General features: G+C 41.1%; 1 protein-coding gene across 8 annotated transcripts in view; it reads right to left on the reverse strand.

Annotated features, from left to right (window-relative positions):
* Positions 1 to 3,055: 3,055 nt before the first annotated feature.
* Positions 3,056 to 27,222, reverse strand: part of NLGN4X (neuroligin 4 X-linked) — a 341,830-nt gene continuing 317,663 nt past the window's right edge. For all 8 annotated transcript variants that reach the window (XM_055106573.2, XM_057301132.2, XM_055106577.2 and 5 more), the window contains exons 4-6: positions 22,064 to 22,249; positions 16,094 to 16,883; positions 3,056 to 6,686 (exon numbers count right to left, since the gene is read on the reverse strand). In XM_055106573.2, coding sequence (XP_054962548.1) covers positions 5,837 to 6,686; positions 16,094 to 16,883; positions 22,064 to 22,249 — 1,826 coding nt within the window. In that variant the 3' untranslated portion in view covers positions 3,056 to 5,836. The remainder of the gene's footprint in view (positions 6,687 to 16,093; positions 16,884 to 22,063; positions 22,250 to 27,222) is intronic.

Genomic DNA, 27,222 nt, shown 5'->3' on the forward strand with positions numbered 1-27,222 from the left:
GTATTTGATGACTGCGCCTAATCAGTTCTGGTACATGCAGCTATAAAATGATGCAATGTTTTTATTTTATTTATTTATTTTTTTTTGCTTTCTTATTATCACTATCGCCATCACCCTTGAAAAGAGGACAGTCATTAATTTCTCAAACAGATTGCTCTGCCTCCTTAATGCTTTCCTTGCATCCAGAGCCCTCTCACTCTGATACAAACTATGCTCACGGTTACTTCTAAAGTGGACAGTTCTCCATCCTTTGCAACCTAAAAGAGTTGGGGTTAGTTGAGGACCAGCAACATGTGCACCACTTTGAGAGCTCGTTGGAAATGCAGACACAGGTTCACCAAACCACAATTGAATAAGGATCTGCACTTTAAGCAGACGTCCTACATGTTCCTAAGAACGTGAATTTTTGAGAATTACTGCTAAATGTCCCAGCTACACTCATACACCAATTTGGTGCAATCATTTGGCGTCTCCCTGACTTTGGGACAAAGCCCAAACTCCCTGCCTTGCCTCTGGAGGTTTTTTATCAGCCAGTTTCTTTCTGCCTCGTATTTCGCACCTTTCTAAAAAATACCTTGTATTTTTTTACCCATGATGCAGGAGCATGGTTTCCCAACTTCCTCTGTCTTCTCACTTCAAAGGTGTGGAATTCTATCCTCCCCACAACACACCACCCACTGTCATTTTTTCTACGGAGTTGGAAAGATCTGGCTTAGGTTTCTTCAGACAGAATACGTTCCCAACCTTCCCAGACTAGGTTAAGAGCAGTGTCCAGACATTTCTTAGCACCACGTATTAGCATGGGTGCCATCTCCATCTCCAGCACCCCCTGCCTCTCCTTGCTTCTGTGTTTCTCTGCCTTCCCCTTGAGTTTTATGGTGTGAGAAGTTTGTTCTTCAATTTTAACACCAGCCCAGCACAGGGCCTGGGACAGTGGAGATATTCAGTAAAGGTTTGTTGAATGAATTAATGAATGCATATATTTTTTAGCATTCCTTGAGTTATTCACAATGAACAAGAATGCATAAAATAGTCAAAACAAGAGTGATTCTCCCTCCAGCTGAAATTTGCTAAAAATTCGACTTTGAATGCCTGAAGATGACAATATGTATAAGTATATATGTATGTGTGTATATACATGTGTTTATATGTGTGTTTAATGCAAATGCCATTCTTAGAGATTTAAGTGCATGCAAATCTATGAATATATCTATGTAAATTATGTATCTGTATATATGTATGTGTGTCTAGGTGTGTGTATATTCAGTAATGGCCCTTTTCCAAGGGGGATGTGTTCAAAACTCAGTGGATACCTGAAACCACAGATAGTACCAAACCCTTTATATACTATGTATTTTATTATATGTACACACTTTTGATAAAGTTCATAAATTAGAGGCAGTAAGAGATGAACAATAATAAAAGAGAACATTTATAACAATATACTGTCATAAAAGTTACGTGAGTGTGGTCTCTTTCAAAATATCTCATTGAACTGTACTCACATATTTTTAGACCACAGTTGTCCACAGTACCTGAAACTGCAGAATGTGATTGCACAGATAAAGGGAACTAATGTATTTTCTATGTATATATATACACACACACACACACCCCCAGGAATATATATATGAGCACATTAAATGTGTTGTGTGTGGATATACGAGTGTGTGTGCACATATATATGAGTGTGTGTATATTTATGTTTAACGGAATTGGCATCTTCAGGAATTTAAGTATGTGATATCTATGTATATATTTACATGTGTAACATATATATGCATATATGCATGTGTGCATATACAGTGTATGTAATGTATACATGTACAGTCATGCATCGCTTAACAATAGGGATCAATTCTGAGAAATGTATCGTTAGGTGATTTCATCATTGTGCAAACATCATGTAGTGTACTTACACAAACCTCGAGGTGCAGCGTACAGTACCCCTAGGCTCTATGGTATAGCCTAGTGCTTCCAGACTACAAACCTCTACAGCGTGTGACTGGAGAGAAGACCCTAGGCAACTGTAACACAATGATGAGTATTTGTGTATCTAAACATACCTAAACATAGAAAAGGCACAAGAAAAATGTTATTATAATCTCTTGAGATTGTCATCATGTTATTTGCATTTGTCCAAAATGTTATTATGCTGTGCATGACTCTATACATAATGCATATATAGGATATGTACATGTATATACATATATAATGTACACATAAATGTACATATATGTGTATGTGTGTCTATGTATTTCTCCTGTGTGCCTTCACAACACGATTGAGGCAAACAACATCTGAAGAATTTAGGAGTTCACATATGTCAGAGAGTCCAAGTCCTTGCTATCTTTCTTTATCTGATACTTAGCTAGGATTATCACAACATGCAGGGCCTTGGCTTACAAGTGTTTGCCATATAACTTCTTGGTGAAAAGATTTTGGCTATGAGGATATACTATCCTGTTATCCATCAAGTTCTCCTGTCGAATAGGGGCTAGTTTCCTCTGAACATATTCCATTATGAAAGGGGAGCAATGCAGGTGCGTGCCCCTTAGGGCTACTGCGAATGTCAAATAAGATCGTGATGGTTGGATGCACAGGAAGGAATTGACAAATGAGCTCCCATTGGTATGATAGTGATTTTCTGCCTCTTGAGTTTCATTCGGTAGAATTTCTTGCTGTCACTTGCAGGCTTACTCACCTAAGGCTATTTGAAAGTGTTTTGTTGACCACAAATCAAAACACAGTGACGCAAGAATGCACAGTGGTAGAAATAACAAATCCAAACACTCCGTTTCAGACAGTGTCACCTGAGGAGCTTCACCAAACAGGGCTTGGTTTTCCAAAATCAGGACAGCAGAGCCTCCTCAACTGTGCAGCTGGCCAAAGCTAAAGAAACTATCCCATTACCAAATGTATTTATCTATTTGTAGCCTATGTCAGGCGCATCACTTAGTTTTTACAAAGAAAAAGACATTCAAAGAACAACAAAAGTAAATAAAACACGCCACCTACCAAGAAAGAATGGACGCATAATTATTTGCACAAAGCATTAGAAAATACTATGATATTTTATTATTAAAAATGCTGCTGAAAAGTTTATACATATGTGTCCGGCCATATATATCTTCTATCATTACTTAAGGCAAAATAAAAAACAAAACTGCAAAATAATAACCCAAGGAACCATTAAACCCTGCGTGCCTTTGAAGATCAAGAGTAAAAGCCTAGGACAGGATTTTTTTTTTCTTACTTTTTTCTCATTTTTTTTCTTTTTTCTCTTTTTTATAGATAGCAAGTATATTTTTTCTCATAGAACTCTATGAAGATTCTATAACTTCTTTCCATGTAGAAATAAGATATCATTTAAGATGTACTAAATCACTTTTGATCATAATCCCCTGTAAAAGCTAAAGTTATTCACTTAACAGGAACTCTGTTTTTCCTTATTCAAATGTCACAAGCCTGACGCGTTACTGTACATATTGCTAGCAGGAGACAACTGGAAATACTAAACAAATACTGGAATTCACATTACAGACAGACGAAACCAACATGGATGCCACACATCACTTCCTTTGTAGTTTCACAGAGAGCCTATTTGTGGTTGCTCGGGTGGGGTCATACATTGCTTGCAGAAATGGCCTGATCATAGCTCTATGAAACAATGAATTCGGAATGAAATCTTACCATGACACCTCTCTGTAGGAAAGAAATGTTGCTTCACGTGTGCTAAGTTGAGATAATAATATTTCACATATTTATATACAGAGAATCACTCTCAAATTTAACCCAAGATAAGCAATAGGATTTGGGGGTGACTTGTACGCATTTCTAAAAACACTTTTCTTTTTTCTAGAGGTGGTCACTCTCAAACACTGATATATCACTATAGTTTGAGTGTAGGGATTCAGTAATCAAAGGTTGTTACTGCAAAAGAGCCAGGCAGCTGGACAATTTTTATGGGGAATGTCCACTTTAGCAGAGAGATTTAAGACTGGATTTCTAGAATAACCCACAATGGAGCCAAGGAACATGATCTTCAAATATCTTTGGCTACTGTTTCTTGGTAATGCAATAATTTTTCAAAAAAGTATCCATTGCTACTATGTTTCCTTCCACCTTATAACACTCAAAACTTTCCTGAAAAATGAGAAGAGAAATGAAAAAATGACAAGCTGTTGGAAAGACAAATCTCTGATCCCTAGGTCACCAATTTAAAATGGGTGAATAATTTCCATTCAATGTCTTCTCAGTGAAGTTATCCTAATTTCCCAGAAAACCCATTCAAAGCAGTTTTAATATTCTATCCTTTCTTCCCCCATTCTTCTATAATATTCACCGTTTGGTGACCGGATACACAAATCCACAAAAAGTGATGTTTTCAGACAATCATATGTTTGATCCCATAAATGATATAAAAGATTTTTTAAAACCTGCTTACTGATAAATAAGGGACCGAGTGCTTAAACAAAAAGGAAAGACACATGTCTTCCTTCAATCTGATTAGCTAAGCTGAGCAGGTACTTCATCGGCCAAACCCTCCCGCAGCTGCTAGGGAAGACAGAGCCGTATTTACTCCAAGGCGCATAGCCCCACCAAAGGCAAGCTTTCTTCTTTTTTTGGCAGGGCCCTGAAATGGGAAGCAACTCTTCCTAAACATATTCAAAGGGCCAGAGCTACAGAACGGGACTTGTATTTTTGTTTCTCCCTACTGATTCTTTGTGTGTGCATGTCTCTAATTTAACAAGCTGTAAATACATTCCACTTTGGGGACCCATCTCTGTACTGCAATTTCATGAAGGCTAACACGTACAAGTCAAAAGTTTTTCAAAACAGTGGTCTCCTAAGAATGCTCTTGCATGCACCTGTGCAACCTGACGGGGGAAATAGGCCACACAGACCATCTGGGTCTTCTGTGGGACATGACATCCTCCTACAAATGAGAATCTCATGTAAGAAAATCCCATGTCTTTGTTTACCACAAGTAATTAAGAAGAAAAGCCTCTTTTGTTGGGGAGGAAACAGAGGTGATATGACTAATGTGTGTGTGTGTATATATATATATATATATTTATATACGTACAGAGCACAATGAAAAGCACAACCTTGCTAAAAGCTCTTTCAAAGTGAAAACACCAATAAAAGCTTTTTTTCTTGTTTGTCTGTTTGTGGTTTTTGTTTAAACTCACAGCTATATACATTTTTCTTTTTTACAAAGTCTCTTAAATATAGTTCAGGCTGGCAAAACACCTCTTTGCACAGAACCGTACAGATTTCGCTGCACAGTCCATTCTTTTATTTTAATAATAAATTTCTACGTTTCCTTCTCTCTGGATTACAGCTCCATGTGCTGGGCAAAATCTCATTGACTCTTTCTTCACTTAAGGAGAGCCATCCATTGTGTGGCACAGAAAGAAATGTTTAAACTTCCATTGTAATTAAAAAATATTAAGTGTCCTTGGCTGAGTTTCAGAAGTGTCAGCTGCTTCCATGACGTTGGAAACACCCGGGGCCTTGAAATGGTGATGTCCTATCACACTAAACATCGATTGGAGTGGTAGAGATCTTAAAGCAGTTATTTTAACAGAAATGTGTACTTCTCACATTTCACAGGGTCAGACGTTGATCTCGTAATACTGGAAAACACCAACGATAAGGGTCTGCCGGGATGGGATGACTGCCTTTTTGCATTTTTGTCTTAAGTCAGTGGGACAAAAACATTCCTGGTTTGGAGACTTTCTTTCTCTCTCTCTTTCCTTCTCTCTTTCCTTCCCTCTTCTATGTTGCTGAGCGGGTAGGGCAGAGGGATAGGAAGGGAAATAGGGCAAAGCTATACTCTAGTGGTGGAATGTCCGTGGGGTAAATTTGTACTGTTTTGTCCTCCACTGAAGGTGTTAAAAGTGTGCAAAGGCTGCATCCCCGTCAGTGTGTTTGGAATCATGGTGATGGTGTTTGGCGTCATAAGTGGGATGTCATCTGGCGACCGGCGCAGCGTGAGGGTGTAGTCTGGCGGGCAGGTAAGCCTCAGCGTGTCGTGTGCCTGCAGCGACTCACACTCGTGATCGTGTTCCAGCTGCTTCATCTGCAGAGACATGATCTCTTCGTTCTGGATGTGAGCGATATCATTTGTGGTGTTTCTCTGGGGACTGGGGCGCCTGTGAGTCTCATGGCGCCTCTTGTCCTTTTTGTAGTACAGCGCCGCAAAGGCTAAGATGTTGAGGAAGAGGAGCGACGCCCCGACGGCAATGGTGACACTTAATTCGGTGGAATAATCTCGTTTGGTTTCAATGAGGACAGTTGTATCCTCGGGCCCTGTTTTGTGAGGGTCCTTAGAGTGTTTGGGATTGTTGGCAGGAGTGATTGCTGGGCGTTTGGTGGTTGGCCATATCTTGGCGGGAGATCGCCGGGTGCCATAGGGAAATGATGTCATGTCTGGTGGAGGAACCTTTGTGGTTGTTGAAACATACTGGAATATCTCGTTCAAGTTGTGCAAATGAGGAACGAGTTCCAACCAGAAAGCCACTTTCGTTGCCCGGTAGTGATCTCTCACTCTGGGTTTCAAGCCAATATGCAGATAGAGCTGGTCTTTGGGATTATACTTGGACCAGGCCACTTCTTCAAAGCGGTTGGGTTTTGTGTGAATGAACTTGGTATCCTGAGGAACTGGTTGATTTGGATCACTGAGGATAGAAGGAAGAAAAAAAGAAAGGTCATACTCTTCCACATGTGACGTGAAATTATCTTAAACCAATAAATCAGGAAGTTACAATCTGCTCTTCATATATATTTATCAATGAGCACAAAATACCCAAGCAGCAAAGGTACATTCTGCTTTAATCCTAGACCTGTCTACCATGTCGTCTTCTCCTTTAAAAATTGCTCTTATTTTTCTTTTAAATATAAGTCCTGATAGCAGCATTATGCAATTTTTATAACATGTTTACTATTTTTTAAGGCATCAAATGATCTTCAAAAATAAAGGGAAAGAAGGAAAACTAAGTGTCTCTAGGAAAAATTTCAGTATTTCAAGTTTCACTCTTGTTGAACTGTAAAACTCATCCAGGACTGATTTGCTCCAAAGGGATATTTGGCAGTATCTGGAGACACTTTTGGTTTCCGTAGACGAAGGGTCGTTCTATGAAGGGTGGAGGTGAGGGATGCTACTAAACACCCTCTGGTGCACTGGAGAGACCCCCACAGCAAAGAAGTTATCTGGACCCAAATGTTAACAGTACTCAGGTTGAGAAATTCTGATTAAGAAGCTATTGTCCAAGAAATGGGCATTCTCTTTCTTGCTCAAGAATTGCTTTTGAAGTAAATGAATAAATGTTGCAGTTTTAGCAATGAAAATTGATATTAACAGTCGAAATAAAAATAGGCTTTATAATTACAAAGTGTTTGTAAATAGACATATGCACCATGTGTTTGCTCTCTATTTCAAGGTAAAAAGATGAAAGCATACTATGTTAGCTGTAAGAAGTTTGCTAAAATGGTACATATAGTTATGATGAGGTTAACATGTTTAAGATAAAAAAGACACCCAGAAACAAGTCGAGGGCTGTTACAGATGCTAAGTTGTGCTTGGAAACTATGAGCCAAAGAATTATCTTCTTATTATTTGCACAAGTGGTCACAGGTAGAAGGAGAATCATAAAAATTTGGAGATAATTCATAAAACATAGGGCCTTTAATAAACATCTTTGCAACTGACTCTTTTAGGATAACACTTCCCCTTCAAAAAATAAATTACCAAATGCTCATTTCTTCCATTTGTTTTATGGCTTGTAAAGTAAGCTAAAAAACAATTACGTCTTAAGGTTTATTTGTTATAAAAACGATTTGAGATTATGCATGGCAAAATGTTATGTACTAGTTAGCACTGAGCATTGAGATGTGATGTGCAGAACCAGGCAAGCAGGGAGTTGCAACATCCTGATCAATGGCTCCAGGTGTGAGCTAAGGGCTATCTTCCAGGTAACTTCTCCTTGGCGGGACTTCTGTGAAACTGCCTCCAGTCATTGCATGGCCTGCATGGCAGAAGGCTGCAGGACCAAGGAAGATCATGTATCTGTAGCCATTACCAGACATTGTGCAGGATTCAAACAATATACTTGAGCCAGAGGCGCCACACTTGCTGAAGGAAGATTTTATCCCCTCAGTCTGAGTCTGTGGTGGTGATAAAATAAATCATTTCCCTGTATTCAACTTTCTGCAGCTCTGGCTAGTTAAGAGCTGTGAAATCTTAAGCAAGTTTTCCAGCCAGTATTGGCCTTAACTTACTCCTCTACATGGCTGATGAAAATATCAGGGTTGGAGGTAAGTGATGAAGGTTGAAAGATAATGACAAGATGTCTGGCATATGGTAAGAATTCAGGAAACATTACCCCCTCTCTTCCAATATAAAAAATAGAACACCTATAATATTGCAAGGGAGGGAGAAGTAGGGAGTGATATACTGTATATCAGAGTACATACTGAATTTCTATATTGTATACACTGTAGAGTGCATAAAAGTATATTGTATATTACATACTATATACAAGTATACTGCATACCACAGTTTATACTGCATACTAACTATACACTATATGCAGTATATATATGTGTGTACGTCATGTGTATATATGTGTATGTGTATATCTATCTATAGATATAGATATTAGATGTATAACGTAATACAGGAGAAAAAGAAAGTTGACCTCTACCCTTTAGTTGAATGCACACTAACTGCTGTGTTTTCACTTTACTAATAGGGTGAGAACAAATATATATAATCTCATAGGTTCTAATACTATGAGTTTTCTTATTTACTGATAAACAATATATTTGAAAAGTCTTCTGCTTTTTAAATTCATTATGCATGTATTCTTACATGGTTTTGAAAAAATGTTGGATTCAATGCAGCAACTCATGTTTCTTTTGCTCTTTAAGTCCTCTGAAATAATTTTAAAATTTTCAGTTATTTAATGTGTACTGAAAGAAAAATAAGTGAATGAATATTTTAGGAAAAAATCCACTAATATTAATTATTGATTTTTAATATTCTAAAGAAACAAATGGAAGTGAAGATTCCGCCTTTTTTTCCATGGATCCAATTTTACTGAATTGGATCTATTAGATGTGTGGCTATCTCATCTATTAAGCAGTGAGCGTCTAGGAAAAGGAGTATTCTGTTCATGTTGGGTACAAGGCTATTTTCGAAGGAACTCAGGGTATATTTGAAAGGTAAAGAAAACACATTATATTTTGTTCTTGAAGAATAAAGCAGAGGATTTGGAAAATCCATATAAATGAGCTGCCACCTGATACCGTCTATCTATTAAAGATCTCGGAGATGCACAGCCAGAATTCTTAAAGCCAGATAAACTTGTGGAGATTATGATAGCCCAAGTCATTCTCCCTTACCAAACCCTCCAGACAGTGAGGTCTAGATGTGGGGTATCAGTGTTTTGTTTTTTAGACTTTATTCAGCCTAAGAAGTGTTTAAACTCCTGTGAGTAAAATTAAAGACTACAATGATTGAGGACAGAAACACAAGTTGGTCTCTCTAGTAAAAGACTCAATGCATGTCTTCCTCCTTATCCCCCAGCACCTAACACAGCCATTTCCACCTGTCCTGTTTTATTTGAGATGTCATCTTGGCAGCAGAGACTCAAGTGCCTTTCTAAGGTCTAGTTCATTTCTTTAGCTGGAGATGGATATAGTACTATGATCTCTCTAAAAATATCTGTGAATCCTCTCAGCTGTTCCTTTAAGTAGTACAGGTTTTCCTTATACCCAAAACATTGTTCGCAGTTAACGATTATTACCAGACTAGTTTATTATGCATTCAGTGACTCCTCTTCCACACCAGGTGGGGATGTTCATTCATTCAGCTTAAAATTCCTTTTTGGTAATAAAGGTCGCCTTTACAGCCAGAATTACGCTGCAACTCTCTGTAACCCATCCCCACTAAATACCTCATTGGAACTTCTTTTTTTTCCCAAAGATTTAACAATAGTTGAATGTAAATTAATCATAGGATACCAGCACATTCAAAAGCAGTGATGGTAGCTGATGCAAACAGGACAGAAATCAATCTGCCATACAAACCCCAGACTCGACGGAACAACATAAAAAAATCAAAATATGTGTTGATCTGATTTTCCATTACAAAACTCTCTTCTCATATCTGACTTCCAATAGCACATAAGGTCTTCTATTCTATATTATAATGCATTGTTTGGTTACTTTAAAGCACTGTTCTTTGTCATACCTTATAAATAAACCAAGATTCCCCACTCCTTTTTGTCCATCTCTTTCCACACAGAGCTCAAAATGAAAGAATCCTGGATCACTGAGCACCTGAATTTCATTGACCAGCTTGGACGAACGCTTTTTCTCCTATTCCCAAAGTAATTTTCCAGGAAAAGGACTTTAATGCTCTAGAACCCTTTTGAAACTTTAGAGTTAGTTTTCACTTCTCCTTGACACTGCACCTGATTTCCAAAAACGGTCTCAATCTACCTTATTTCTACAATGCCTCTGCATGTTTGGGCTCGCACCGTTCTCTTCCAGCATGATTTTAGTCCTCTGACCTGGACTAACATTGAAACACCTCCTTGCTACAGGGGAGGATCCCCCTCAGGCACAGGCCTGGGCAACTGCTTCCCTATTCAAAATAATAATAAAAAAGAAATAGCAAGGATTACTTGAGGCCCTGGCATTCAATGATTTCAACATCCTTTCTTGATCAAGGTTTTCATAATTTAGAGCCTCCGTAGGGACTTCCTCCTCATTTCTACTATGCGTACTCGCTGACTCCGCCTTTCTAAGATGGGAGAGCCCTCTCACCTAATGCTACCATGAAAATATACAGGTGACATAATTTATAAGCAAAGATCCAATTGTCCCTCCCTCCCTCCTTCTTTCCTTCCTCCTCTCCCCCCTTCCCTCTTTTCTCTCTCTTACCCTCCTTTTCCCTGTTTTCCTTCTTTCCCTCCCTCCCTTCTTCCTCTCCTCCTCCATTCCCTTTTTCCTCCCTCTTCCTTCCTCCCTTACTTCTTTCTCTCCCTCCATTTTTTCCTTCCTTCCCTCGCTACTTTCCTTCCTTCCTCTCTTCTTTCTCCCTCCTCCCTTCCTCTCTTCCCTCTTTTCTCTTTCTTTCCTTTCCTTCCTTCTATCTTTTCTTCCTTCCTCCCTTTCTTCCTTTCACCTTCCCTCCCTCCTTCCTTCCCTTCTTCTTTCCTTCCTCTCCTCCCCCCTTACCTCTTTCTTTCCTTCCTTCCTCCCTTCCTTCACTCCTTTCTTGATTCCCTCCCTCCCTCCTTTTCTTTTCCTCCCTCCCTCCCTCCTTCCCTTCCTTCCTTTGTCCCAACTCTCTTTCCTCCATTCCCTCCCTCCTTCCTTCCTTTTCTCTGCCATGCACATCCCAACATGATTTTTCTGTGCTCATCCCAAAACCAAAGGTTTATGTATACCAGGTATATGTGCCTTCAAACCTAGACTAAAGGTCAGAACCATCTACTTTGAGAAGTCTATATAGAAGCATCCAGACCCCATCCACTTCATCTTGGCAAACACATGTGCCATCGAGAGACTGGCTGTGCCTGCAGGTTTAGAACGCTTGACTTAACGCCCACTGAGAGTGGTGAAGCATGTCCTGGCACAATGCGATCCTTTCTCCACGGCACCGTGTAGTGACAGACACGCTGGGAGCTATTCTTGTTTCCTCCTGTCACCTCCAGTGCAGGAAGGGAACAGTGATGGTATGCAGAAATATGCCCTCCTCTTCTGTGAGTCATCGTCGGAGTGTGTGCTCTGCAAAATGGCGTTAAACTTGGCAGCTCACACCATGACAGCAGATAAGGTGCATCCCATACTTTCTCCTTGCGGGCATCAGTTTGGTTCATTCTCTGCACCTGGTGACCAGGGAATCCTTCTCTGCCCTGGAGTGATCGGGCCACCACCCAATTTACAATAAACAAATAACTACCAACTGCAACTGAAGTCCTTGTCATCCACTGACGAATACCTAGCTCACCAGACTGTGCCCGACAGTGAAATTCCCCATTTCCTTCTTTTATGGGGCTGCCATGGAGGTGTGATCACTTAAACTATTTGTATTTGAATCCACACGTTGCATTTCACATGAGATGTAAGTTCTGAGTAACTTCCTTGAGGAATCATTTGAGTCATTCTAATACCTTTCCAATGAATTAAAAGAGCTCACTGCATTAATACACTCAGTGTTATTTCAGGGATGTTTCCCATGGGCGGAAGAAACAAAAATAGAGGCTTCAGATGGACTGACATTCGAGCTCTGGGTACTTCAATGAACTCTCTCTACCTGCAGCTTTTGATTTCAGTAGCATCAGAGCGTCTCTCCAAGTTCTAGCAGTTATTCCTTCCTCATCTCTTCCAGCCATGTCAGGGCCTTCATGAAAGCTAGAAGCACCCTCAACACAGACCATGAATGGCAACGTGAATGTATTCCCTAAATGCAGGGTGGAAATCACAGGCTCTAAGCCAAGTGATTTTAAGAAACAGATTCAGGGCATTAAAAAGCACTCAATAACAGAGAGATCACTGTGGTATTCTCTTCTCACGGCTCTCTCAGACCTTCGTGATGTCTTGGTAAAAGCATCCATTTGGTGTCAGCAGTGATAACGATCACCTCATGGAACTAATTAACTTCCTTTATCTTTTTCTGTCTTTTTCCTTTTTTTCTTTTTTTTTTTTTTTTTTTTAATAATGAGAGAGCCAGCCTCAGTCTCATAGCCTTTGGGAGTCAGGAAGAGCTAATGAGAATTTAACAGCATTATTTAGATTTCACTATTGTTTTAATGGTTCCATAAAATGTATGAGGAATGATTCTAGCTTTCCACTTAAGATAATCATATAAAGTTTATTTTCAAATCATGTAAGGAGGAAAAGAAAAGGCATATGTTTTTAATGAGAGTAAGTAAAGACAGTGTTTGCAGACCAAGTCGGTAATACGTTTGGATGCCAATGTAGTGAAGATTGAATGAGTATAGCCATGTTGGGAAACTCTCATGGAAGTCTTTAGGCTTCAAGAGGATGAAATTCTCTGCAAGGGCAGACACCGCCTATCTTAGTGCTGTCACAAAAGAGGGCCTGGCCCTGATTTCACAGGGTATTAGAGATTGAATACTGTCTCCCCATAAATTAAGATACGCTGAAGTCATAACCCCAGTATCTCAGCATGTGAGCTTATTTGGAAATAGGGTAACTGCAGATATGATTATTTATGTTAAGTTGAGGTCATACTAGAGTAGGGTGAGCTTCTAATGCACCTTGGCAGATGCTCTTATATGAAGACGGCCATGTGGAGACAGAGACACACAGGGAGGCCGTAAGATGACAAAGACACAGAGTGGGATGGTGCACCTGCAAGGTAGGAATGCCGAAGACTGCACCCAAACACCAGTAACTAAGAAGGAGCAAGGAAATACCCTCCCCCTACAGATTTGGAGGGAACTTGGCCCTGCAAGCACCTTCATTTGCAACTTCTGGCCTTAGAAAGCGTGAACCGATACATTTCCGTTGTTATAAGACACACCGTTTTTGGTGCTTTTTTTTTTTTTTTTTTTTTTAAAGACAAAGGTTTCGGTCTGTCACCCAGGTTGGAGTGCAGTGGTGCAAACACGGCCCACTGCAGCCTTGACCTCCTGTGCTCAAGTGATCCCTCTGCCTCAGCCTCCTGAGAAGCTGAGACTCTCGGCATATGCTACCATGCACAGCTAAATTTTTTCATTTTTTTTGTAGAGACGGACTCTCACTATGTTGCCTAGGCTGGTCTTAAACTCTTGGCCTCCTCAGGTGATCCTCCTGCCTCGGCCTCCCAAAGTGCTGGGGTTACAGGCATGAGCCACTGCGCCCAGCATAGCCATACAGTTTTTGATACTCTGATAACAGCAGTCCCAACAAACTAATAAACAAGGTTTACTTTAAAAAAAGTATTAATTTGATTTCAATCATTTCTTCACACAAAAAAGAACCGTTGAGTGATAGACAAGCATTTGCATCAAATGTGGGTCCCTCCTCCCTTCTCCTCTGGGTAGCCTTTCTCAGACCAAATCTACAAAGTCTGATTATTGAAAGGTGGTACCCAGGTGATACCTTTTCCACTCCAAAAACATGCTGTACTTTTGCCAAGGGCACAAAACATTCTCAAACCACTCCCTACCCAAACCACTTTGGAATCTTTGTACAGTATGCCAGCTGCTAAACACGTAGGCATTGAAACCACCAGCATCCCCAGATCTTCTAAGGATTACTGTGCATAACTCATGTGTGGCAGGGCCACTGCAGTCTCAGAGCCTCATTCCGCACGGGAAGATTTACCCTCCCTGGGCGACAGGCACATCTTTCTCTCTCATTCAGTGTAAAGAGGCTCAGGGTGATGATGGAGGCACACACTGGTAGAACAGAATGACACCCCATCCATTTCCACAGTTACATTATTAGACAAGAGAAAATGAAAAGATGCCACAACGTTTGGAGCTATTTAGGATGTTTTGGGTTCTTTTCTCCCGTGGTTTGCAGAGAATCCGCTCAGCAGAATATTGGCAGACTCTGTTGTATATATGCTTTTTGTATATTTTATATTTTCTACTATATTTAGGCCAATAAATGAGCTTTCCTGTGAGATACACATGTATGTGTGTTTGTGTGTGTGTGTTTATGTATGCATGACATATAGCAATATGATACAAATATATATTTTCATTTGCTCTCTCTCGTTATTTATATAACAGAGAAAATACAAACATATTTGTGTATATATATATTTGTATTTCTATATATATTGTATATATATAGTATTTGTATATATAGTCTATTTGTATTTGTATATACAAATATATTTGTGTGTATATATATACAAATACAAATATAAATGTACTATATTATACAAATGAGGATATCTATATTTTTATATAGACATTAAATATATATAGGAATATATATTTATATTTCTTTATAATTATTATGATATTTGTTTTCATTCCTATGGCCAGGCAATCAACACAGTTCCCCAAGTGGTACATGTGCTGTGATATCCTTACAAATTAACAAAAGAGATATGGTTGAAATTAGACTTAAAACTCTGTAATGAGGGCTGGTGTGATGGCTCACACCTGTAATCTCAGCACTTTTGGAGGCTGAGGTGGGAAGATCGCTTGAGCCCAAGAGTTTGAGACCAGCTCGGGTGACACAGCAAAACCCTGTCTCTAACAAAATAAAATTAGCTGAGTAAGGTGGTGTGCACCTGTAGTCCCAGCTATTCAGAAGGCTGATGTGGGAGGATCCCTTGAGCCCAGGAGTTTGAGAGAAGCCTGGGCAACATAGCAAACCCTGTGTCTACAAAAATCCATGTAAGGGCATGGTGGTGCACGCCTGTAGTCCCAGCTACTCAAGAGGCTGAGATGGGAGGATCACATGAACCCATGAGCTCGAGGCTTCAGTGAGCTATGATTGCGCCACTATACTCCAGCCTAGGCAACAGAGTGAGACCCTCTTTCTACCAAAAAAAAAAAAAAATTAAAAATTAGCCAGGCATGGTGGCAGGCACCTGTAGTCCCAGCTACTCAGGAGGCTGAGGCAGGAGGATGGCTTGAGCCTAGGAGTTCAAGGAGGCTGTAGTGAGCTACTGTTGCACCACTGCACTCCAGTGTGGGCAACAGAGTGAGACTGTGTCTCTAAAACAACAAGGACAAAAACAAAACCGTTTAATCAGCTGTTAACAGAACCATCATATATGTATGAGTCCTGCACCTGCAGGTAGGAACTCTGGAATTCCCAATGGGCAATTAGAACTCTAGTAAAAATCTGGTTTGACAGTTAAGTGTTTTACTCCTATAACACTTTAGGAGTAAAGAAAAAAATGAGTTGCCATAGATGTTGGGGGAGAAGCTGCCTGTTACTGCTGTGTGTGTAAGCGTGTGTCTGTGTGTATATGTGTGCATGCATGTGTATGTGTGTGTATGCGTGTGTGCTCCTGCACGTGGCAGTAGAAGCAACACTTATACTGAGGACACAAACAAGTGGCAAGGATAGTGATACCCCAACACGAAGATGAACGTACCCAGTTTTGGCGAAGTTCGTCCAGTAGGTCATGACCACGGCGCTCAGCATGACGTCGTTCTTGGAAAAGTTACAACTGAAGAGCTCGGTGGGACCGATCATGGGGATGCCGAAGACATAGGGGACCTCATCACCATGGGCCGAATCTGCCCAGCTGGGCTTCATTTCGCTTTGGCAGTGATGATAGAAGGCATAGAAGTAGGTGGGGGAGCCGTACTGCGCGTGCAGGTCGGCAGTGGCCACGGCGGGGGCCACCCACTGGTGGTCAGTAAAGAGAGCCACCAGGGTTTTCCGCCGCGTCTCCGGGTTTTCCTTATCGGCCCAGTCTGTGTACATGAACTTGATAGTCTCGCGCAAAGTGTCTTTCCCTTCAGGGTAGCCGTAAAGGTTGTCCACGAAGTTGGACACGGAGAAGTCAAAGTCGTTGGGCGTCACACCGTCCTCGTTATCCACGATGCCGTCCACGAACTTCAGGCCTTCCCCTTGGTTGACGCCCAGCATGATGTCATAGTTGAGGAACTCGCCTTGCTCCATCAGGATCTGGGGGTCGTCTGGGATGACGTCACCGTCGATCACCGGCCCGAAGGCTATGTGGTAGGTGGCTGGGGTGATGGTCTGCTGGATGAGCTCCTTGTAGTTCTTGTTCCGCAGGCATTCTACCATGTCCGTAGTGTCCAGCATGTTGCAGCCGACCTTGTCTGCCAATATCCGAGTGTACTTGGCCGGCTGGTAGTTCACTGCCCAGCTGGACAGGGCGGTGCCGCTCTGAATGATGGCCTTCTGGAAGAGACCTGCAGGTGCAAAATTGTGGATATGCAAATGAAAACCCGCAGGACAGAAATGCAGCTTTTACTGAGCAATGAAGGCTGTGATTGTCTCTCAGGCATGTGAGTTTCTGGATGTAATAGCATTCAGCTCTGTCAGGGGCCCTTTTACCCATTTTCATTTCCATTCCCCCTTCCCTCCTCCTCCTGAACATTCATTTTAGGGAATGTTATTCTACACACACACACACACACACGAGTTTAAGGAAATGAAACCACATTAACACTTCTCCCGCACTGGTAAAATACATGTGATTTCTTTTTCCTTCCACAATTTAGTGTCATTTTTGCTTCCTTGCTTCCAGATGCCATATATAAAAACTCCAAGAGCAACTGCATTCCCCATTTCCAAGAAAAAAAATGCTTTAAGCTAGTACAAGTTCAAAGGCCCTCTTGTCTCACAAGCAAAACTAGGTATCTCTTCATTATGGGAAAAAAAGAAATCCACTTGAATCAACTTCAGAGTGCTAATTCAGGAGCGCATTTCTACTTCTACCTTGAGTCTAATGAAGATATTAAGATTTGCCAATTAAAATAAATACATTCAGCTAGCTATGCTTAAAGAAATCCTCAACTGGGTGCCCAAGTAAGGAGTATTTTTTAAGTCACTTCTTTCAAAACTACATCCATTGGAAACTCAGAGATGTGTATATTTTATTTTGCCACATATAAAAATGCTCCACTTGCTGAGAAACTTGAAAAAGCATGGGCAATTTTAGGAGTAAAATTCTGTGTAGCTTAAAATTCTCCATGAGTTTAGTCTACTACACGGATGTCCAGAAGTATAAAATCTGTATTTTTAACCACGATAGGACAAGAGAGGTGCGCTGTAAAAATCAGCATTCCATTTACACTTGCTTCCTGCCATTTCCGTGAATCCCACCCCGAGTCGGGCACTAAAGAATAAGGCATTCAGTTGTGAGTCCAGAAGTTCATGCCCTGTCAATTTTTAAGGTCACAGAAGCAATCAAATATGAGGAAAATATGACTGTCATCAGGAAGACGTGATTTTAAAGACTGGAGGATTGCCCAAAGATGACACACAGGACCGCAACTTGAAACCAGTATGGCTTTGACCAGTATGTCATCAAAGCCATCCTGGGAACGTTTCTGTCAGAAATGTGCAAGTATTGACTTGAGTGCTTGGCTCTGAAGATTATTTTAAAATGTCCAAAAAACAAAAAAAACCAAAAGAGAAAGTCAATATGTATTCTATTGGATACTTTCATTAGTTAAAACATTCAGAATTGGAAAAAATGCTGTGAGAAGTTCCTTTCCCGCCCTTCTCATAAGTACTGGCAATAATTTAGGCAGTAGTGTATATAAAGTAACATACATAAAACATTTATTTGTATGTTAGGGAAGTAACAGAACTCCTGATGAGACTAAAATAGTTGGATAATGAAAAAAATCACCCGGAATTCATACTTTAAACACAACTCACCTTAGCGTAATGAGTATGCTAGGAGTTCACATAATTCTTATCTCTTTCCCCACATTCAAATGTCTGTTTTGCATAGCTGAGCCCAATATTTCTATAGCTGTCTAAACTGTTTTTCCAGCTGATGTATATCTTAGGTAAATTCTTAAATTATTATTATTTTGAGTAAATACATATGGTTCATTATAATTTTCCTCTCCTTTTGATCTTGTAGCTTTTCATTTCATTCTTTGCTACGATACTAATACTGGGGTGAACATCTTCATAAAACTATCACTTTCCACGTGTACTTTGTCTTCATTAGACCATATAACCAGGCAAGGAATTCCTAAGGCAAACAGTCTGGCTATATTTATTTTTATTTTAGACAAGGTATCACTCTGCTACCCAGGCTGGAGTGCAGTGGCGGGATCTTGGCTCGCTGGAGCCTCTGCCTTCCAGGCTCAAATGATCCTTCCACCTCAGCCTCCCAAGTAGCTGGGACAACAGATGCGTCTCTTTTTTGTAGAGACAGGGTTTCGCCATGTTTTTCAGGCTGGTCTTGAACTCCTGGACTCAAGCAATCTGCCCACCTTGGCCTCCCGAATTGCTGGGATGAGAGACAGGCAGGAGCCTCAGTGCCTGGCTTGTATTTTTCATAATTCGTGATTATATTGATGGGCTGTTTAGAAGCATGCCTTGCAGAAATGACCGATGCAAAGGTATAATAATTTCCAACCTATTGACTTAAATAATGAACACCTCCCTCCAATTAATGTGGCTTACATGTGTTTGATTACTCCTGAAGTTGGTTCTGACTGCTTTCTAAATCTACAATTGTGATTATATCAATTGAGAAAAGTGAAAATCGAGGTATTTTCAAAAATGCCATAGAAATCTCTCTACCAAATGGTTCATCAGATTCTTCACTTATCGTGTTTTTGAAATAAAGTTAATACAAATATGAGCCTTTCCTCTCATTAGCACTAGTAAGAGATCAAAGGCCATTTGGTCTCATGGGCAAAACATTATGAACTAAAAACTCAAGGAATTCAGAGTTTGGAGGATTTTAGGAAACCCTCATCTGTCCTATCTTGCTAATGAAGACACTGAGGAGCACAGCGATCCAGAAACTTGTCCAGATGGTGCCGAAGTGAAGAAAGTCCTGCAGTTACTCTAAAGAAAGATACTTTTTAATTTTATGTATGTATGTATGTATGTATGTTGAGACAGGGTCTCACTCTGTCACCCAGGCTGGAGTGGAACCTCACAGCTCACTGCAGCCTCGACATCCCTGGCTCAAGTGATCCTCCCACCTCAGCCCCCCAAGTAACTGGGACCACAAGCATGCGCCACCAGGCCCAGCTGGTTTTTATTTTCATTTTTGTACAAACGGGGTCTCGCTATGTTGACCAGGCTGGTCTCAAACTCCTGGGCTCAAGCCATCCTCCCCGCTCAGCCTCCCAAAGTGCTGGGATAACAGCCATGAGCCACCATATCCAGCTGATAACTTTAAAAATAATCATTCAGGAGGTCGAGGTGGGTGGGCCACTTGAGGTCAGGAAGTTCGAGACTAGCCTGGCCAACACGGTGAAAGCCCATCTCTACTAAAAATACAAAAATTAGCCGGGCACAGTGGTGGGCGCCTGTAATCCCAGCAACTCGGGAGGCTGAGGCAGGAGAGTCGCTTTGAATCCAGAAGGTGGATGTTGCGGTAAGCCAAGATTGTGCCACTGCACTCCTGCCTGGGAGACAGAGTGAGACTCCCTGAAAAAAAAAAAAAAAAATTCCATGAAGGTTTTGAGAACTTCAGGTTCAGTCAGTGTGGTGCCATTCTGAAGACCACTGACGACACAGAACAAATTACAAAGCTGTCTTGATGACTGAGACGGCTATTAGGAATATTCACTTGCGTGTGGCCAGGCAACCCAGGGCTGGATCTGCACTGCAGATTTTCCTGCCTCTTCCTTTTAGGCCACAGCCAAGAATTTGTGATCCTGCTTCCAGAACCAATTGCCTCAAATTCCTGTGGACTCCTCTTTGAAGTCTCTCATCGGATACTGCAGGGAGCCTCCTTCACAAAGGGACAGCTGGGAATCCACTGAGTGAGCCTCCGGGGAAAGCCTCAGGCACTCCAGCAGGGCTCAGGGGTGTGGCTGCCTATGCTGACCATTACTTAGGCAGCATAACCATCTACTGTTTAGACGTCCAAGTGCACATCTGGTTGGGTACGGCTGCCTATGCTGACTACACGTTCAAGTGCACATCTGGTTGAGGTAACATGATGCGCATGTGTTTTTGTGGTTTCCTCTTTCTCCACTTTGCCAGCATCAGCTTTTTCCAGGTTAATAGCAGGGCCCCAGGGAGGGTTTGGAGCTCCCACGGGGACAAGCAGAGGACCTCGTGCTGACTGGCCCAGCAAGGAGGTCCTTCGTGAAAGTCATATTTGCAGGAGAGAGAGAGAGGAAGGGAGAGGGGAAAGCAAACTCTGGACACTTCCTAGTGCTGCATGCTGACCTGACCAGGAAGGAGGTCCTTTGGTGAAAGTCATATTTGCAGGAGAAGAAGAAAGGGAGGGAGAGAGAGAGAAAGAAACAAAGAGAGAGAGGGACAGAGGGAAAGGGGGGAAAGGGAGAGAGGAAAGGAGATAGTGAGTAAGACAGTGGGGAGACAGAGAAAAGGAGAGAGAGGAAGAGAGAGAGAGGGAGAAAGACAGGGAGAGTGGGGGGACAGTGTGAGGGGGAGAGAGAGAGGGAGTGGGGAGAGACAGTGGAAGGAGGGGGAGAGAGAGGGTGAGAGACAGAGCAAAAGAGAGAGAGTGAGCAGGACATAGAGAGGGAGAGAGACAGAGAGGACGAGAGAGGGAAAGAGAAGAGTGGGAGGGGAAGAGCAAGAGAGGGAGGGAGACCATCAGGGAGAGAGACACTATTCCTCTGGGTAGAATCTACTTCTACCCAGAATCTACTTCTAAATGAATGCACCAGACGTGTTTCAATATTTCCAGAAGATTTAAAGAATTAATATGAATTAGAGAGAGGAGCAACTTCTTAAAAAACATGTGGCTAAAAGCCCTGATGGTTACAAAATCTATACACCCGCATCCCTTATCGACATACTGTCTCTCTTCCATACTACTTTTACTAAGTTGTAGCTAGAAGTTAATAAAATTTCAAATAGTCAAATACAGTCAGAATGGCAAAAAAAACAAAAGTGTCAGGACTTCTAAAGTAGTTATTTTGTTCCAATCATTGTAACCAACACCTAATTGTCACACATTTAAATTAGGAGAAAAATATTACTGATCAAGCATGGTGGCTCACATCTGTCATCCCAGCACTTTGAGAGGCCAAGGCAGGAGGATCGCTTGAGTCCTGGAGTTTGAGACCAGCCCAGGCAAACATAGCAAGACCACTTCTCTATAAAAAATTTTAAAAAGCAGCCAGTAGTCCCAGGTATTCGGGAGACTGAGATGGGAGAAGCCTTAAGCCCAGGAGTTGGAAGCTACAATGAGCTATGATCGTGCCACTGCACTCCAGCCTGGGTGACAGAGCAAATGGAACAAAAGCTGAGTTACAAGACATGAAGATGGATTCATTTGATCTTTTGGGCATTTTCTGTTGCCAGAGTGACTTCTGGTAACCAGGACATGCATCTGAGATATGAACTCTGACCATTCATTTCTTGGTTCAGGGTATTTGCCCGCCCACCCTGGGGGCGCCATTATTACCTTCTGAGTAGTGGGACAGGGTCAACAGGCTGACACAGGAGGCCCCAGCCCCGGAGCCAAAGATGGTCACTCTCTTGGGGTCCCCGCCAAAGGCTCCCACATTCTCCTCAATCCACCGCAGTGCTTGAATCTGATCCAGGAGCCCATAGTTGCCTTTTGCTGCCTGGTCACCGGTACTTAAAAACCCTACAAAAGAACACAAGATATTTTTGGTGGCCAAATAGAAAAAGTGCATACGTGTCTCTGCTATTTGAAAAGATATCTCATAGCTTGTCTTCTTCATTCTCTCTCTCCTCAACTCTCACCCCCACCAATTAGAGGAAGAACAGGAGAAAAAATTTTGTGGCAGAAATAATTATATAAATAATGGTTATTTTAGGTTGATGTTATGATACCATGGCATCTTTGGGTATATATGTGGCTAATAGAGAAGGCAAAATGAATCTAAAATATTAATAACATGAAGCAATCCCAGAAGACGTCGTAAATTTTACTAGGTTCAAGGTATCATTTCTGTGCACATTTTCATTTTCTTTTTTGAAAAATGCAACAGACTCCTACAAGAAATTTTTCAGGGAAAACAGTACGTGTGTGTGGGGGGGGGAGGGGGCGTAAGTGCACATGTGTGTCTGTGTCTAAGAATATGTGCATGTATACAAAGGCAGTGTGCGCCTGTTTTTCTCACTGAATTAGTTATTAACATTTTGTTTTAACTCCTTTTAATGCTTAAGAAACAAAGTAAGTTACAGACTCCACTAGATCCGACTCGTAAATAGTATACACCTCTATTTTCCTACATAGCGAAAATATTAGTCACATACAAAAAAATGTAATTATTGAACCTCACCCAAAAGCTAATGAATATTCACATCTCCCCAACTGTTCCCAAAATATCAGGAACTGGCCTTCCTTATTTTAAAAAGAAGGATTCTGTGAGTTGAGGATCTAGATTTTACTCAAGGCATACGATTCTTAATTTCTCCTTAGTAGTTGAAAAATGGCAATTTTGGTATTAATGATAGCAAAGTTATGAGTTAATCTATTTTATTTTTTGTTCCTTCTGCATTGAAAAATAGCTTGACCTGGAAAAACTGCTTTCCTCTGATGTTTTGAAGTCAAGTTTGGGAAGACATACACTCTCCTACTCAGATTCAAAACTAGGAATATTTTCTAAGGCCTCCTGCAAGTTTAGTTCATTGCATAAACTTTAATTCAACTTTATGTCCAAATCTGTACTGGATATGCCTTCCAAAAAGACAAAGAATTTTTAAAAGTTTTTTTTTTAACCATTTTCACGTCCTTATTTGAGCCTTCCCCAACTACCCAACTATGATATTTGCCCCTTCTATACAATTTCTTTTTTCCAAGAGCCATGTCATTCACTCATTTCAAGGGATGCTCAGCATATCATTATGGCCACCTGCAGTCATGTTTGTATGAAGACAGGCTGCTTTAAGCCCTAAAATAACATCAAACCAATTCCCTCAAAGCACGTCCCTAACCAAAGTTGACGGCATTCCAAGGAGTGACTGAGTGCCGGCTTCTACTTTTAAAACAAAAAGAGTAGAGGATGAGGCTGCATACCAATTGAGTCAACCAGCATTTCTTCCATGAGCTTTCCTGAGCACCTGTGGAAAAATGCTCTGAGCTGGAAAGGAGGAAATGGCCTGGCTCCAAAAAAAGTCACAGGACGATTTTCGTTCAACAATGACAATAAAAACTCCAAGCCTGAATCGGGAGTCACTATCTCCTGCAGCTTCAAAGACAGGCAGTGTCGCAACTGCGAGGTTGGATACTTAAGACACGTCCTACCAATGTGATCTTCTTTAAAGTTCAGAGGGATGTGACGGGAGATTAGCTACGATTAGTGGGTGCGATCAGACATTACCCAAGCCTCCCCCCCATTTAATTAGCAATTACTAATTAGTGCTTCATGCCAAAAATGTTCTGCAACACCTGTCTCCATCACTATATCTTTGACACGATCGTTCATAAAAGGCATCAGGCTTTGCTTGGGAGAAAAGATCGAAGATCCTTATATGACAATGACAAATCATGTCAGTTTAGGTGCCCTATAATACCACAGGGCAATGCTTTCTTCCCCTATTAAAGAAAGAGGTGATTAATTCCTAAGGCACGAGCAATTTTCTAACAGAACGATTCTGTCTTCAGCACGTCTTTTCTTCACTCACTGTTCTCTCTTTCTCAATTCTGCAGAATGACTTGTTGACTTATTTTGTTTCTGTGGAGGAGTATGAAGATTTTCAACACGCAGTAAATCATTGGCCTTTCTTCCACCATAAACTCTTCCTCCCTAGCAAAATCAGAGTGTTTTAACCTTTCCAAAAGCAGGCTAATGAATATCCCCTGCCTTCAAAAATCTTAGTTCTGCTAACAGCATCCTATTGGATGGTTTGATCTTTGAGGTTCTGAAATTCTTCCAAATATCCTACAGGCTGGCTGAGGGAAACGACAATCCATGGATCTCTGAAGTTTAACAAATGAATGTGGTGTTTTGAGGCTGGTGTTTCCACAGTTTCTGCCATGGCATTTTCATTTATTGCAACATCCAGGGATTATTATTTTTTTCTTTTTAAACTATCAACAAGGGGGAGTGCCTGTTTCAGGTACACAATGAATGCAATAATTTTATGCTCTTTAAGAGTATAGTCCTTTCATCTTGAAACCACCTTTGCAAAACTTATAATAGTCAGACAATTATGACAGTGAAAGAGATCTGACCTAACCAACTCCATCTTGCCTTTAACCTCCATACTGTTCTTGATCATTCCTGGGCACGGGCCAAGCTAACTTTGGGAGAAATTGAACTTGTAGTTTAAATGATAATAGCCCCTCTTAAAACTAAACCACCTTTGTAAAAGTAATGAAAGGCCACCAGGTTAAAGAATGAGAGGGGCCTGAATTCTGCTAAGATGTAAGCTTAGTTGAATGATTACCAGCCATTATTCCAGAGGTCACAAGATTTGCAACTTCCCCAATCACTAGAAGCTAAAATTTGCCTTTTTAAAACTTTTATTTTAGGTTCGGGGTATACCTGTAGGTTTATTATATAGGTGAACTGCATGTCACAGGGGTTTGATGTACAGGTTATCTCATTACCCAGGTAATAAGCATAGTACAGATTGGCCTTTTAAGATGTCTTTTCAGGCTTTTGCATTTCTGACAACTGATTGGTCCTACTAGGACCAGTGACTCCTCTGTGTCCCCACATAGAGGCCGACTGGGTGCACCAGGGCTGTTTTCCACACCCCTATCATTGCATCCTCAACCAATCAGCAGCACTCATTCCCTAGCCCCTGTCTGCCAAACTATTCTGGAAAAACCCAAGCCTCCAAATTTTTGGGAAGGCTGATTTGAGTAACAATAAAACTCCAGTCTCCCATTTAGCCAGCTCTGCAGGAATTAAACCCTTTATCTGTTGCAATTCTTCTGTCTTGACTAATCAGCTCTATCTGTGTAGTGGTAAAGATGAATCTGTTGGGAGGTTACATTGTTTTGAGGGCCAAATCATGTTTTCTATAAATCAGACTTAAAAAGCATGTGGGCTTACTGATACAGAATTCTATGAGCCCAGAAAGTTAGCACTTGAAAATAAGAAGACCTGTTTTCCCAAGTCGCCTGATCTGTGAAAATTAGATCTCACTATCAATCTGTCTTCTTCTTTATTCATCAGCACCTGGCCAGGTTTTCCTGTGAATAAGACTGGAGGTGAGGAACAGGCAGCACACTACAGCTCTGTGATGTGATGGAGCAGGGAGAGGGAGGGAGGGAAGGAGGGACGGAGGGAGAGCAGGAGGGAGGGAGGGAGGAAGGAAGGAAGGAAGGAAGGTAGGAGGGAGGGAAGGAGGGAGGGAAGGAGGGAGGGAGGGAGAGCAGGAGGAAGGAAGGAAGGAAGGTGGGAGGGAGGGAGGGAGGGAGGGAAGGAAGGAAGGAAGGAAGGAAGGAAGGAGGGAAGGAAAGAAGGAAGGAAGGCATTTTCCTGGCAAAGCTATCTTCTTAAGTGTACATAAAGAGTGATCTTAAAAAATTCTAATGGTGTGATTTTTTGCAAGCTTTTTGACACCAGGAATCCTGGTATTTATTGTAGCAAATTAAAATTAATATTTTTAGGAATCCTGCAAACCTAAACCACTGGGTTTTGCCTCCTGATTGTAGAAAGCAAAATGATGGTAGCTCATCAACTTGGAAAGAGCCACACATGATACCAAAGATGAGTGCTGCTCCTGAGAAGTCATCTCTCGGATAGATCACTTAACTTTAAATATATGTTCAAGGTGAATGAAGAGAACAAGCTACTTGATTGTCTAAAACCAGAGATTTACAACAAATGGCTCCTTTAACTGACAGGTCCTTTAGGCTACAAACTCTCTAAGCATTTTAGCTGATGAAATTTTGGTTTCTGAGCTTTACTCTCCCTAATATGAAGCTTGTAATCAGCAACCTCTCCTCCAATAATTGAACAATGAAAGAAAGATGCAAAAGAGACCATGTGAATGAATCCATGTTAATGGCTACATTGATGCCAAGTTTCATCCAGGGTCCTGGAAGGAACAACAATAACAAATATACACACACAAGAGATATCAATAGATACGTTCAGTGATCTAGTTTGGCTGTCTCCTCACCCAAATCTCATCTTGAACTGTAGCTCCCATAATCCCCATGTGTCATGGGAGGGACCCAGTAGGAGGTAACTGAATCATGGGGGTGGGTTTTTGTCATGCTGTTCTCATGATAGTGAATAAGTGTCATGAAATCTGATGGTTTTATAAATGGCAGTTACCCTGGACACATTCTCTTGCCTGCCACCATGTAAGATGTGACTTTGCTTCTCCTTTGTCTTCTGCCATGATCGTGAGGCCTCCCCAGCCTCACGATCCATTAAACTTCTTTTCTTTATACATTACCCAGTCTCAGGTATGTCTTTATTAGCAGCATGAGAACAGACTAGTACATTCAGTTAGTATGGTTATTTAGAAACAGGTTTCATGGAAAAGATGACTAAAAATAGGAATCACAGTTTTTCCTGCTGCATGTTGACTGAAGTGAATATCATATAAACATGAATATTTCTATTCAGGCTTAATATTGTTGTCACAACAGAAAAGTTTCCAATTTTTATTATAGATAATAATGTA

Source organism: Pan paniscus, chromosome X, assembly GCF_029289425.2.
Source record: "Pan paniscus chromosome X, NHGRI_mPanPan1-v2.0_pri, whole genome shotgun sequence".
In the NCBI taxonomy this organism is placed as follows: domain Eukaryota; kingdom Metazoa; phylum Chordata; class Mammalia; order Primates; family Hominidae; genus Pan; species Pan paniscus.